This window comes from Apodemus sylvaticus, chromosome X (assembly GCF_947179515.1).
Source record: "Apodemus sylvaticus chromosome X, mApoSyl1.1, whole genome shotgun sequence".
Classification (NCBI taxonomy): domain Eukaryota; kingdom Metazoa; phylum Chordata; class Mammalia; order Rodentia; family Muridae; genus Apodemus; species Apodemus sylvaticus.
In genome coordinates, this window is record NC_067495.1 from 17,681,640 (window position 1) to 17,697,065 (window position 15,426).

Consider the following 15,426-nt stretch of genomic DNA (forward strand, 5'->3'; position numbering starts at 1 on the left):
GTTCAACATGACTAGCCACCAGGACAGATTGATCACTAAAGAGCACTGCCAGTTTCTTCTAATGGTAATTCAGTTCACCCATCACAAGCCACATTAACTGTGCTGATAACATTCTGAGGCTATGCCACAGGCTAGGCAAGCAATCTTCTACTGGCCCTCCCAACCCCACACCTTTGTATGGATTTTGATGACTTGAAATGCTCTCTTTCCCATGAATGATTCATTAGACAATGGACAGTCACCCACCCAGCTTTACAATACCTCTCAAGTCAGATATCGTTTGCAATAGCTTAGATTTTATCAACATTAGACATAATAGATGGAACTGTAAGAGACAACACAGAAGCAGTAAATATCCAATTTTTGTACTTAAGCTACAGCATTGCTATGCACTTCTCTGAATTATAAGAGTTTGACACAAGTCTTAAGAGCACACACAGGAGCATTAAAGGAAGAATGCTTCTCCACTGAAATACAAAGAATGCAGTTACTAGACACAGGCTTCAAGTTCACAGCCTACGTGGGCTGATGTTTGCACCAGTATAGGTAGATGATATCTGTAGAAATTTCCCTTCTGAGGATCAGCCCATGTTCATATCAGAATGAGAGCAAGCTACCCACATTTCCCCTCTTTCCCAATGCTCATTACTGATTTGCTGTTGGCTTCTGATAGTTTGTTCTTTTACATTTCAAGGAAAAACATAAGGAAATCACATTTTAAAACAACATTTAACATGTACACCCTAATTGAGCAACTTGGAAACTAACCTGAATTAGACATGTAATCCATTCAGTCTCAGGAGAAGTCCTCATACTGCTATTTTAACATGAATAGGACATCAGACATGACAGAAAACATATCCAACTGTCATAAATGATCCTTTCAGATTGCAGTGGTGAAGCAAAACAACAAAAGAATACAGTGCCCATTAACCTCTTACTGAAAATACAGACAAAAGCCAAGACTGCTTTGCGTGAATGCCATTGATTTTTATAAACAGTAAAGGAGGATGCCTAGGCCTTCATGTCGGAGAGTGTCCTCTCTGCTGGAGGCTGTAGAAATGAGCCTCCTTCAAGATGTTGTTAATGTGGGAGTAAGGATCTTGGTCTTGGCACACTTCATAGTCCTCCTCTTGGGAGAACCCAGGGGCATTGGAGTCTAGTTCAGCAGTATTCTGGTTTAAGCTGCTCTCTGGCACTCTCTCACGATTGGGGTTATTGAAGTTGCTTTGGTTCCTTTCATAATCACTGCTTGTCGACTGGAAGAAAGACAGAAGGAGGATGGCTATTATGATACTGTCATCATTTCCTATGCCCCTTGAAGAATACTGGCATCACATTCTACAAAAGACTTCACTTCAGTCAATAATGTGCAATCATTTGTGCAACTCATTCCCTCCTAATAGTTGCCCTATTGGTGAAGCAGGGTTTAATAGCACTCATTTGACAGAACAGGTAAGAGGTCTCTAATTGGCCCAAAGACCAGTCCCTAGAAAGTGTCAGGGAGAAGATTCAAACAGAGGTTCTCTTCCACAAATCCCTGCACAAGTTCACTGATCCTGCTGGTAACATGCATTCCAATTACCTGCATCAGGGAAGGAAGTTCCCATCCTCCAGGATCAAGCAGCAACCAATTCTGCAGAATGGGATAGGGATCGGGCCCAAAGCAAGCAAGATGGAATGCAATTCCAACTGCCAAAGTGGCAAAGACATGATGGAGTACACTCCATTCACATATATGTGCACACATGCTTACCTACAAATAACAGGATCTTTCCCTAAGTATCTGTGAGAGCAGACAGATGTACACCTCCTACAGCAATTCAAGACTATTCTCATATCTTAAAATGTTTTTGACATTTTTCAATTAAAGCTATAGTAAGTGATAGATCAGCATTTTTGATTACTAACACCCAATGGTCTATTTGTGGCCTTAGTATATTGTGTTTCTGTGTTTCCTCTTAAAATTGTCTTTTCCTGAAATTACTTCATTCTGTCATATTGGCCATACTATGTGAGATCTCCAAAACAGAGTCATATTTGGGAATTCTGTTGACCAGGAATGTAAGTCCGTGCTAGAATGCTTTCCTAGCATGCTTGGGACCATGGGTTCCATGTTTTTAGGTACAGGAACATGCTCATATTCATACACACAGCAACGTCTTTCTCTAATCTTAGGACTATCGAAGGAGGAGGATGTGATCACAGGGAGCCTTATCTAAAATACCGAACAATATTGGTTTTGATAGCTTCTGGGGCCATTGGTCCCAAGGTAGCTTTAATAAGGACTGAAACCAAGATGTGTCACCATTCTCAGGTCATGTGAAGCTCCTCAGATCTGTACATCACCCACAAGTATAAAATAGCAGCATTCACGCAACTAGACTCATACATTCAAAGACTGTCTATAAAAGACACTGAACCCAAACCACCCGTGTATGGGTATCTGTGAAATGTGTGCCAAGGGATTTAAGGGCTACCTACATGAGTGAAAGGAGTCTCAGAGGAAACTAGAGAAAGAATATCCCATATAAGTCCTACAGTAAAAATCTGCATGTGGCACTACATTTATTTATTTATTTATTTATTTATTTATTTATTTATTTATTTTCTTATTTTTACATGTAGCACTATTACCATATACTTTACTTATAAATACTCAAAGATCACATAAGACATCACATTGGAAAAAACCCACCCCATACACATTCTGGGTTCCTTTATGTCCATTTCCTGTTCTGTTTCATTTTATTTTTGAGGGACTGTATTCTGAACAATACATCCAGGGGAAGAATCAACACAAATGACAGCATATTTGTTTTGCACTCTGTGTTGTGAAAATGAGTGTATTTTATGAAGAGGAGTATAGTCAGTAAGGGGCTGAGGACATAGTAGCATTGGTAGACAGCTCCCCTAACACACAGGAAGTACTGGGTTCAAACCTAGACCAGCACACCAGGGACTGAGCAGCACTCTTATGAAGTCAGGTGGACTTAGGAGATCAGGATGTCAAGGTCATGTTCTTCTTTAGCAAGAGAACCAGTTTAACCTGAGCCACTTGATACTCTGCCTGTGAGATCTTACAGGAAACCTCACAGCCCAGAAAGGAATTCTTCACGATCATTATGAAGAAAAGAGTGGATTACCAGCCTACAATTTCTGACTGAAACATAACATTTGTAAATCTGGTGTGTAGAGACATCACTATGTTCATCGATGGGTTTTACAACTTCAGCATCTTGAATAGTGATGATCTGAAGTCACAAAATGGTTATTTTGAGGGAAGTTACTTCCTGGGCATGTGAGCACATACCTGTGATCGTAGCTGTGAGACAGGAGGATCTGGAGGCCAGTCTGGATTACATACTGAGTTCCAGGCCAGCCCCACCTATGTATTGAGAACCTGCCAATGCACAGAGACAGACAGGTAGACAGGCTAATGACAGCTGGACAGGCGGGCAGACACACAGACAGACAGACAAAAATAAAATGTAAGGGACAGACAAAGACAGAAAATAATAATAAATTTAATCAATATAAATCCAAGAACATCTATTAATTAAGTAGGGTCTTGAAGGCCAGTTCTGCTAACAAGGCTGATTGATACAATTGTGGTTTTGCTGATAGAGAATGAGCTCCCTGATTTCTCATGAGATGTATGTATCACTCAAGTAGTTTGAAAACTTTAAAGTATAGTTTGTAAAGTCAACAGTAATATTGACTGAAAAAATATGTTTATGTTGCCTTAGTTACTTTGTACTGTGAAGACTCCTTGACGAGGCAGCTTACAGAAGAGCTTATACAAGGCCTATAGATGCAGAGATATGTTAGACACCAAGAGAGATGTTAGACACCAAGAGAGATGTTAGACACCAAGAGCACCACAGTGGGTATGTGGCAGCAGAAAGGAAGACATGGCACTTGAACAGATACTGAGAGTTTAGAACTTGAGTTGCAACCATGAGGCAAAAAAAGAAAACTAAATGGGAATGATATAGCAAGGGCCTTTGAGACCTCAAAGCCCACCATCCTCAAACAAGGCCACACATCTCCTAATCCTTCCCAAACAGATTTAGCAACTGAGGATCAAGCATTTAAATACATGAGCCTATAGAGATAGGAAACCAATATTTCATTTTCCTGATACCTTCACTTCCATCTCATCTACAGCAAATGATTTATAGACAAAGTAAGATTCCCTTTGTAAGTCACTAAACCAAGAATGCTGCCCCAATGCCAATGAAAATCTATGTCCAGTTCCTCCTGGCCTGTACACAAGGATTGGAAAAATGAACTATGCGGCTAAAAATGAGGCCTCGGGAACAGTGCTCAGTATACTTCAAAGTAGCAAAGACAGTCTACAACTCCCACATACAGCAATCCTTTCTGAACCTACAATCAGTGTTAATCTAATCAAACAGTCCTCCCAGTCATAAAACCTGGACCCTGTAACACTCTTCCTAAGAGAATGAACTTGGGGAGGAATTCTTGAATTAATGAAATGTTCAAGTGTGGTAATTTGTTTATCTTGATTGACAGGTGTGTGTTTTCACTGTCCACACTGCTCTCTGTAACATGAACATATACACCTTCCTACACCTAAGTTTCAGAAAGACAAGTTCTTTTCCCAGAATATAAAGACCTGAAATGCTTCCAGGGTGAACAAATCTTCATTGACACAACTGTTCTTAGCATGTCCTAAGGGCTCTTAGAAACATCTCTTCAGAATGCCTGCTCAAGTACAAAGCTCATACCTTAAAAAAGGAAAAATAGGAAAGGAAAGAAAACAATTTATTGGCCATGCCAATGTGGTACAGGCCTTGAGTCCTAGCACTGGGAGGGAGAGGCAGGCAGATGTCTGAGTTCCAAGACAGCCAGAACTACACAAAATAACCCAGTCTCAAAAACCAAACACAAACAAAAAGACTGATTGCTTTTGTGTGTTGCTGAGTTTATTCTATGTGCACCATGTAAGGAGGCACCTCTGCAGAAAGAGGCAGGTGCTGGTTACTCTCTATCTACAGTTATAGGTGAATGGGCACCACCCAAAAGAAATGTGAGGTTCTCTAAAACAGAAGCTAGTGTTCCCAACCGCTGAGACATCCTTCCAGCCACCCACACAAAGCCCACTCCTGGCACCTATGCACTTTCAACACAGATTAGCACATGTTTTCAGCAAGTCTTTGCCAATCCACCCATACTACAAAATAAGAGGCACATCTATGAAGACACTGGAGAAGAAGTCTCACTATTCAAAATTTTCAACTGTGCTTCACAATGGTGATGTAGGCTCTATCTATGCAAATGCAAGGCTGTATTTGGTTCAAGGTCTTCATAAAATTTGCATGGCTACTTCAGAGTCAAAGAAGCTGAGGATACCATGAAACTGCTAAAGTTCTATTTGAGGACAGGCCACAGAATCGCCGTGCAGGGGGCAGTTTCTCAGCTTGCCTCACAGCCTACTTATCTGAGCTGCACTTCTGGGACAATGCTGGGTAGGCATATGCCTTGCCAATGCCCAGTCAATCAAAACACTTGCTTATGTGTTTACTAACCGAGTAGGAATTTCATCCCATCCCCAGTGGCCCCCAAGTGGAACTGACATGAAATCTTTCTCCTGTAGGACTAGCTTTGATAAAGACTGGCCTTCATGAAGACAGGCTTCCAGAATGGGGAAGCAACTAAAAGCCCTACACAACTATGATACCTGTGAATCACCATATAGTCAGCATGGTACTTTAAACCTAAGGGGGCACTAGTGGCACACATACCTTTGTGGTAACCTATAGCTTTTTACTCAGCTCTCATTCAGACCTTCTCAAAGGATAAGAAAAATGCCTAATACAAGAAACCTAGCCACCTTCTCAGGGAAAAATATATTAAGGAAATTGGCGACAGAATCACTATCTGCCACTTTACCAAACCAGTATAATTCCTAATGGCATTCCATATGTTTTCCTTATACCCACAGAGCAGTGCAGTCCTCAGGCCACATAAATGAAACATCTCTTCACATCAGACCATTAAAAATACTACACCCTGGCATTCTAGGAAGAATTGCCCCAGACTCAACTGATACAACAAACAATTGTTAGAACCAGAGAGTCATCATAGACTGTGCTGCAAGACTGTGTCTCAAAGGAATGTCAAATACTATACCCAGACAATCTAACAATGATGACTACCTAAACATGAACAGAAGAGAACAACCACAGAAGACATGCCAAAATGAACAGGGAATTCCTAGGAGACTTCAATGCTACAAAAGAACTATAGTCAACTAAGAAAAGCTGATGGGGGATTAGCTGTTAGGGGGAAACAAGGTCACAACTACTGGTTATTCACACCAAAGCTCTATCTGAAAAATATACATAAGAATAACATGAAACATAAGGGATTGCTTGCATTTCTGTGTGTGTGTGTGTGTGTACGTACATGCATGTGTCTGTGTAAAATCAACTAATGACAGAAAGGACATGAGTCATATAGTGAGCAAAAGGAGGTATATATGAAAGTGTTTAAGAGAAAGAGGAAGGAAAAGATGATGTTTTTATACTGTAATATCACAAAGTAACAAATTAAAATAAAAACATGCCCCGCACTACACATTGCAGAAAGGGAGGAATATTAACAGGAAAAGTGTGCCTACTAGGGAGAACAAGAGCCTGAGAGGATTTCAAGGAGCAGTTATATGCTGCTAGGAGAGGGATCTGTGGCCCTTGGGAAATTCTTAAGCCATGAATATGCAAGAGAAGACATGTCAAGAACAATCGGAGGCCTTGCCTGTCCAGTGAGAACTCTACAGGAACAGGGTGTCTATCTGAGCTGAACAGATAGATATTCTAATGGATAGCTGTAATGGATAAAGGTAGGGGAGGACAAGGAACAAAGAGGCCGCCCACACAGTTTCAGAGGCTACCCACACAGTTTTGTAAACTATTCAGGAACAGGTTGTGCAGGTCTTTATTCTGTTGGCAGAAACCCAAAGGTCAATCCAGTGATGCCCATAGAAGCGGAGGAGGGAGTAAAGAGGAGAACAGTACAGACACACAAGAGTGTATGCACAAGTCACACAAGGTGTACTTGCCACCTCTGCAGGCAACGCTTGGCATCTTAAACATTTCTGTGCTTTAGGTTGGCAGGTGACCCAGATTGAGTTCTCCCCATATGCTATAGAAAAGCAAGATAGCAGATGTCAAAAGTAAGGTGGAGTGAGCAGGTGGAGGAAAAAAGCTGCCAAAGGCTAGGTGGCAGGAAGGAATGCAGACAGCAGCATAGAATCACAGGGCAGAAGAAAGACAGCACCTGAAGAAGCTTCACAGACCTTCAAGCTTCACAGTAGGTGGAAAGAGAGTGAGCCTCAGTGGACTAAAGACACAAAAGCTGGGAAAATGGACCTGTAAGAAAGAAACTTATCATGGAAGACCATGACAAGATCAGAATGGTAATTCATGTGTATTCATGATGTAGAACTATAAATGCTTCCTAACTGGAGAACCTAGTTAATTCAACGGTTTTTTTCTATCTTCAGTTCTGGATTTCCACCCAATTCCATTCTGGTATACCTCAGAGACTCTCATTTCTATGAACCCCAAGAGTGTAACGAAATTCAATTCTTCTGTGTCTGAACTCCTGGAATTACATGTTGTTGTCTACCACCCGAAACTGACAAGGCAAGGCAAATCCAATCGAGTCTTTTGACTATGAACTCCCAGATGCTCCTCACATTCAAAACGACTCCCTCACCTTCCCTGAGCCCAGCAAATAGTGCACAACCTCTTGAGCCAGGAGACAGCCAAGGAAGCAGGCTGTTAAATTAATATCACTCTGCAAAGGACCAAGGGATGAATGACATTCATCTGTGAAATCCTGTGCATCGTAAGGGGGCTCAGCTAGGCTTTTTGAAGACCAGAAGCTGAAATTGGACTAGACTTTGAGCTGTGAGCAGTTTTCAACATAAAATTAGGTACACTTCACCTGTAGAAGACACATAGACCTGTTTATCTTCAGAGAGCAACTCAGATTCCAAAGTGAACTTGAGTAAGCAAGTGCTTACCTGAAGCTACAAGTTAGCAAATAAGCATCGGCACCAGAAATAGTTTAGCTCCCTATGGTCAGGGCAGACCCTGAGATGGCCATAAGAATACATGCTATTGTCAATGGGGTGAACCCTCTAGTTTAGACACTACACAGGTTTGTTAGTGGGCATGGGGAAATAAATCTTGAACTTACCTGAAACTCTCTGAGATAGCTAATATTCATATATGTAGAAGGTTTTATGATGTCTATCATGAGAGAAAACATCATGAGCAGACTTACCCAAGGGTAGACCCTGTATAATACTGGCCTGGAAGGCATGATGAGACCACTGGTGTAATACTGACAACTCTGTTCCTGGGGTAACCAAATGCTCTCCTGACTGGATCTGAAGAATGTGCCACATGAGTAAGTGTATGCCTGGCACTGTAAACATGGTCAAGCCCTACTACTACTGAGCCCATTGCTCCTGCATGGTGCTGGATGGTACAAACTGTTGTTCTGCTAAGTTATAACGTTGCTAACCTGCCTTGTAAATATTTATGTTTATATCCATATGTCTGCACTGCTCTCGGCTCTGATAAAAGAAGCTTCTAGTTACAATGATTAGTAGTCAGTGCAGAAACACATAACTCTGTAATGTTCTGATACTAAACAACTGTGAGTGCTCAGCCACACAGGGAACATCTCCATCCACCTGCCCCTGCCTTAAGGCTCAGGGAACACTGTGGACTAAGAGGCAGAAAGGATTTCAGAGTCAGATTACAGATAGGAACACGGTGAAATGTTGTCCTTTAGTGATGGTATTGCTGATGCACATGTGAACTCACAGTTGTTGTGGTTGCCTGCACAAGACCTGAACATGATAAAGACAAGTAAATGTCCCAGAAGGGATTTTTTTTTTTGTGGCCAAACCTCTACGGACACACCACTGATGGCTGATGTTTGCTGGAGAAGAGTCACTTCTCTCTGTATAGATGGTCACTGTTCACTTACCTGTGATTCTGGGGGTGACCTCACAGTTCTGGGCACTTGAGTAGACTCAGTGTACAGACTGATTTCAACAGGAATATACACATATAATGAAAAGGAGGACATGAAAGTTGGAAGTGCATGTGTTGGGAGGCATCCAGTGGAGAGGTGCAGGGAAAGATTGCAGGTGAATATGATGAAGACATATGGTATCTATGCATTAAATTTCAAAGAATACAAAATAGTATTAAAAAGAGATTCTCCTCTCAGGCCTTTTGATGTCCCATTGGGATGATGATTACATAACCCAGCAAAGGCTACATACTGCTAATACCAGAAAGAAATAAAACAGTTTTCCAAACATTCCATCAGACACCTGAACATACCTTGTTGACTGGCAAATAGCCATTAAACCAACATTTGCAGGAAATTGAGCATGCACAGAACTCTAACTGAAGTATATGTGACATCCCTAATGGATTTCTCTCATTGGTCTTATTACTGTTTCTTCCATGGAACTTGAGCACAAGGACTTAAACCAGTTCCCATGAGATCACTAGCATAGTAAAGGCCTGGCATTTGTACTAGTGTAATCTAAACACTTGCTTTACACTCTCCATGGTCTGTTCTACTCAGTCATCAGAGGGCAAACACTGAGAAGTGATTGTTCTGTATCTACAATACAGACATGCACAGAAGCTTCCAGGCGTCGGGTTGGGACAGCCATGTCTCATAACTTTGATCCAGGAAGCACATTTACATGCAAATGCCTAAAGATACTGACCTTGGAAATAAAGGCCAGTATTTATACTCAGGTGACTGTATGCAACAGGAACAGGAAATTCTACTGCTCAAAAGCACTAATTCACTGACAGGGGTAGACCTGAGACCCAGACTCTAGGTACACTTTATCCAAAACCTACCTGTGTTCATGTCCTGGAGGCAGGAATGGTACATGCTGATAAACCATTGTTCTCTTTCTCAAGAAAGGTAAAAGTGAACCATACTTACTCATTGCCTGATGAGACTTGTCCAGAAAGTCTTTACAGTGCTCTCTCCTTACCATGTCATACTTCAATTCAAAGCCTGCAGTTATAACTGCCCAACACTAGTTATTAAATGTAAGACTTCTGGAGTTGAAATGCTAGCTGTTCAGTGTAAGGGTCACTAAAGCTTTCCAAAATGCCTTCACACAACCCCCAGTTTGCTTTCAGGTTTGCCAGGGAGGACAAAGAAGAGCACTGTAGCTAGCTACTATCAAACTCTTCTAAGTTCATTTCTGTCCCAACCATATCAGGTGGGGTGTGATTTTTTTCCTCCCCATTTGTGCAGTGGAGAAATTTCTTGAACCCAATCCCTCCTGGTTGTGCTTGGCAAAGCCTTTGTTGACCCTTTCTCTGTGTTACTGCACAGTCAAACCATGCTCAAGACAACATTAAAAGTCAGGCTATGGCTCAAAGCCACTATAGCCCATGAGAAGACTTTCATGACGGCACCTGGGATGGTTCTCTTGCCATTGTGGGGATGGAAATGTACACTGTATTGTGGGTAGTGAGTCAGAAGGGTCAGCTATCTGGCCATAGTTCCTACCTCTATAGCACGAGTGTCCTGTAAGGCCTGGTCCCTCTTAGTCCTCTTCGAATTAGGAGGGTGGAGGTTATCATCCTCGTTGTCATCTGATCTTCGTTTCCTGAAAACAGTTTTCAAAGGGAGAGGGACATCTATGATTCAGTAATTGATCTTGGATGCTTAACTTGCAGCTCTGTGCCAATACCTAAATCTGGGATTTTGTATAGGCATGAACCATTCAGTGCTGCGCTGATGGACTTCCATTCTGCAGCAGGTGACATTAGTTAGTTGAGAAAACATGTCAAAGAGGAACCCTGTGTGTACCAAAAGCCCAAGTTCAGTTTCCCCAAATCAGCATCACAATTTCAACCACTGTTTTGAACCAGAAATGAAGAATATTAGAATCAATGTTAAAACTCTACCTGACCAGGTCCATTACCCTGTTCCTGACCCACTCCAGTTTAGCACAATCTGTGCCCTGCCCCAGGGCAACTCTCAGAATAAGAGGAACGTCTAGTGTCTGTTTGTTCCCTTTGGTCAGTGGCTAGGAACACTGAACAGATACTTTCTGGGTACTGTCAGGTCATTTCTGTTGCTATAACAACAATTATTATGTCACATGACTGCCAGTATCACACCATGGCTGATTACTTCCTTGAAGCCATGTCTAAAAACTGCTTTAATGAAAACAGATATAGTGATACATGCCTGTATTACCAGTCCCAGGGAGGTTAAGACCTGAAGTCCTATCTGTATTTCCATTGTAACCTAGACTATATTATCAGTTTCAAGTCAGCTGGGCTCTTTTATAGTGACACACCGTTTCAGAAAAAAAAAGATGTAACCAGCACATTATTCATCACTAATTTTGTTGTGGTGTTTGCCATTATAATCCATATCTTTCTATTTTCTTCTATTTCACGATGGTCTCCCTCTATAGACCAGTTTGCCATTAATCTCACTACCATGGATTGGCTGGTCTTGAACTTCCTGTATTTTTCCTACTTCACCTTCAAGAGTACAGTCTATTGGCCTGATTTTAAAGTTTTGCAGAAATCCTATAATTGATTAGAGAAACATTCTTTTTATATACTTAATTAGAAATTATCTCATGTGTTTGGTACTCCTTAGGACAGTAAATTTACTGATGTCAATTCATTAGTCTTCATTCTTATGCTCATCTTTTAAGAAAACTCAATATGCTATCAGATTTTTTGAATATCTTCTCCATTGTATCTTCCCTGTTTCTATAAGCAATGTCTAATTGAAAACTGAGAACTACCTGGGAGGTTTAAGCACATCCCTCCCTGGATCTCCTTTCCCATGTCAAGGGCTAACCTTTCATAATGAGTAAGAATGACAAGAGTGACTGGAAGAGAAGTTCTCTTGAATGCTGACTCAGCCTCCTCTTCTACACTAAGGGAAAAGTCAGTTCACAGTTGAATAGCTTATCAAACCCATTTCTTTGTATCAAAGAAGTTTACAATATAATTAATACTGTGTTATCTCTAAGTGTTATTTAAAATGAAATTTCTCAGAAGCAACCACAAGACTATTTTTCTAGGTATTTTGCACATGCCAAAATGACATCAAAAACTAGTAGCTAGCTTTGGGAAATACAGAGTTTTGCAAAAAAGTCTAGCTTCCCTTCACACAGTCTCCTGCCAAATAACTGTGTTCTTAATTACAATAGTAGTTTAGTAGTTTGGTTTCTAACTTTACATACATTATATTCTTCTGAGCCCTCCTACCTTATCACAAGATCCAAATCACTAACAATTTAAGCTGACTCAGGACCTTGAATACCTTATCATTTAACCTTGAGATGCTTTCCAAAGTCTTAGTTGCTATGAATTGACTATGATCCAGGACAATGTCTGTGTAGAAAGATAGCAAATATACTGAGAGCCAATCAAAATAACACATGAAGCAACACTAACAGGTCCATTATACTACCCAAATAATTTCCATGTTGTACAGCATTTACTTAAACCTCACATAATGAAGGAATACACATTCAACCTGGAAAGATCTGGATTTTGTTACTACCAGTCAGCTACATATTTTTCCCTTAAGTGAACTAACCAGGCTGAAGCTAATAACATTGAATTTCAAGACAAAATAGTAAATTTTGTAAAACAGTAAATAGAAAAATTATATAGAAAAACTGTTACAGACCACATGAAGTTCAAGAAGAAGAAAGACCAAAGTGTGAATACTCTAATCCTTATTGGAAAGTGGATTAAAATACCAATGGGTAATAGCCATCCAATAAAATGAACATAGGCTCCCCAGTGGAGCAGCTAGAGAGAGAAAGTTTGCAGCTTTACAGGAGTAACAATATGTACCAACCAGTACTCCCAGAGCTCCCAGGGACTAAACCACCAACCAAAGAGTACACATGGAGGGACTCATGGCTCTAGCTATATATGTAGCAGAAAATGACCATTTCAGACATCAATGAAAAGAGAGGCCATTGGTCTTGTGAAGGCTGGATTCCCCAGAATAGGGGAATGCAAGTCAGGAAATTTGGGGTGGGGGAGTGAGCAGGGGAAGGGAGTATGGTATTGGGAGTTTTGGAGGGGTAACACAGAAAGGGGATACCATTTGAAATGTAAATAAACCACATATCTAATAAAAAATGATGGACATGTTATTAAATGAACATAAAAAGAAAAAAAGAAAAACTATTACAACACAATGCTATGAGAACATTCATAAACATACACATAAGAAAAAAAGACTGAAAATGCCAACGATTTAGTTCTCAACACTCACTGAGCACAAACTACAATAAAGATGTTCCTTTGGGTACTGAGTTAAGATTAAGCATAGATCTCAGCTCTGGCCCTTACAAGACTGCATGATGATGGCTGGTTTTGGATCATGAGTTACTGTATTTTGATCTCCTGTTTTACTGAAGCTTTCAACACTTTAGGTTTTAGTTTTCAAACAAAAATATGTATAGTGTAAAAGAAGTTATTTTTTTAAAAATGTAAAACTGAGCTCTAAAGCAGTATGTTAAATATACTCCATGAATGAAAATAAGTGAAATTTTGCAGTGCATTATGAATGTCTAATCTCTCAGCAACAGAAAGTACATGTGCCACATAAGGCCTGAATGGAAGCAGAAAGACAGGAGAGGAAAACTACCTAAGACTGGCAAGTTCTACAACTATAGGAAGCCAGAGAGGTCACTTCCAGGCTCCACCCTGGGGTCTGCCTAAATACTCCTTCTAAAGCTGCCGTGGCCTGCAGGCTAAGGGTCTGGAACACTTATATATAAAACACACTGCCCAATTTATTCCGGTGGTAACAGAATTGAGAAGTGTGCCAATCGCCTGGACATATTCCTCCCACTCTGGTGCTTCCACTGTCTTCTTAGCAATCCTCAATCTTTAAAACTAACTGTCTATCTCAGTGCCCACAACACTGAGAAAGCCACCAGTGGGTCCTCTTCCCAGGGACATGCTCATTTTCTCCTGCTAAGTCTGCATGCCTGTGGCCATGCAGCAGGAAAGATGCTGTTCCATGCTGTCCTTTTCTTTCATCCCCCCCCCCTGTCATCACCAGTAGGTCTTCTGGCCTTCAACTCCCTAACGGTTCCACATCATATCCACAACTTTCAACATCCTATGTTTCCACTCCACTAGCCACAGTTTCCTTACCATATTCCAGACCTGTAGCTATGATCTCCCCATAAAAACATTTGTGCTGCTCCTTTTTCCCCCCTCACTAATTTGCAAATGCCAATAACAAAGTCTGTGTTCCCACCAACCTCCAAATAACCTCCAAGTAACCCTCCAAGAGCACCAACATCAACTCTCACTATGGTATTCACTAATCATTCCTTGAATAACCAGAAACAGGGGCTGGTTAAATGGTTTAGTTGGTAAACTGCTTGCCTCAGTAAGGATAGTTTGTAACCCCAATGCTGGGGTGCCAGTGAGGATAGTAAGAAGACAGACAGATTCCTGGAGCTCACTGGCCAGCCACTTTTGCCAGATGTTCAGTTCTAGGTTTAATGAGAAACCCTATCTCAAAAAATAGGGTGGAGAATAAATGGAAGACACTAGATCTCAAGGTCAAGGCCTGCCTGGGCTACAGAATCCATGGTCAGCCTGTGCAGCCTAGTAAGACATTGTCAGGTGACCCAATCTGTCACTTTATGTCACCTGACCCTAGAAGGAATTGTGAGGAGCGCAGAATTGGGAAGCAAAAAATGAAGGGTGTGATTTGTAAAGATGTGGCTATGAATTTCACCTTGGAGGAGTGGGCTTTGCAAGATTCGTCCCCACAAAAGCTCCACAGGCATGTGATGCAGGAACCCTTCAGAAACCTGGTGGCGACAGGAACAGAACTTTGAAGATGACTACAAAAATTCCAGGAAAAAATCAAAGACATCAAATCACAGAGACTCTGAACATAATAATCACTGTGGGAAAAAATTTCAGCTGAATTCTAGATCCCATTGTGAACAAGAATATCCTTGCAGAGTAAAACCATATGAAAGGCAGGTATGTGCAGATGGAGCTATCCTTTATGTTTATTCATAGCTAAATGTTCATATCACACATCAGAATGAAAATCATCCAGATTAGGAACAGAAAAAGAGACAGGAGAATATAAAAAATGTGGGCGTGTCTTTAGCTTTTCTGAGTCATGTGAGGATTCCCACTAAACAGAAACTACCAAAGTATATGAAATGGGAAAGCCTTCTGTTGTTCTGGTTCCCTGTGAAAATATGGAAGGTCACAAGAGAGAGAGAATTTAAAGGCAAGAATGAGAAGGCTCTATTATCCTAAGACCTTTTTAACAAAGATGACAGCACATAATAAAGAAACTTAA

The 15,426-nt window shown here is 40.9% G+C and overlaps 1 protein-coding gene across 5 annotated transcripts in view; it reads right to left on the bottom strand.

Moving 5' to 3' along the window:
- Positions 1-276: 276 nt before the first annotated feature.
- Positions 277-15,426, bottom strand: part of LOC127675174 (protein FAM104A-like) — a 47,434-nt gene continuing 32,284 nt past the window's right edge. For 3 of the 5 annotated variants that reach the window (XM_052171180.1, XM_052171183.1, XM_052171181.1), the window contains 2 exons: positions 10,600-10,699; positions 277-1,259 (listed from right to left, as the gene is read on the bottom strand). In XM_052171180.1, coding sequence (XP_052027140.1) covers positions 1,023-1,259; positions 10,600-10,699 — 337 coding nt within the window. In that variant the 3' untranslated portion in view covers positions 277-1,022. Of the gene's footprint in view, positions 1,260-10,599; positions 10,700-11,000; positions 11,030-15,426 lie in introns of those variants that run through there. The other 2 variants (XM_052171182.1, XR_007975441.1) reach the window with 2 other exon arrangements.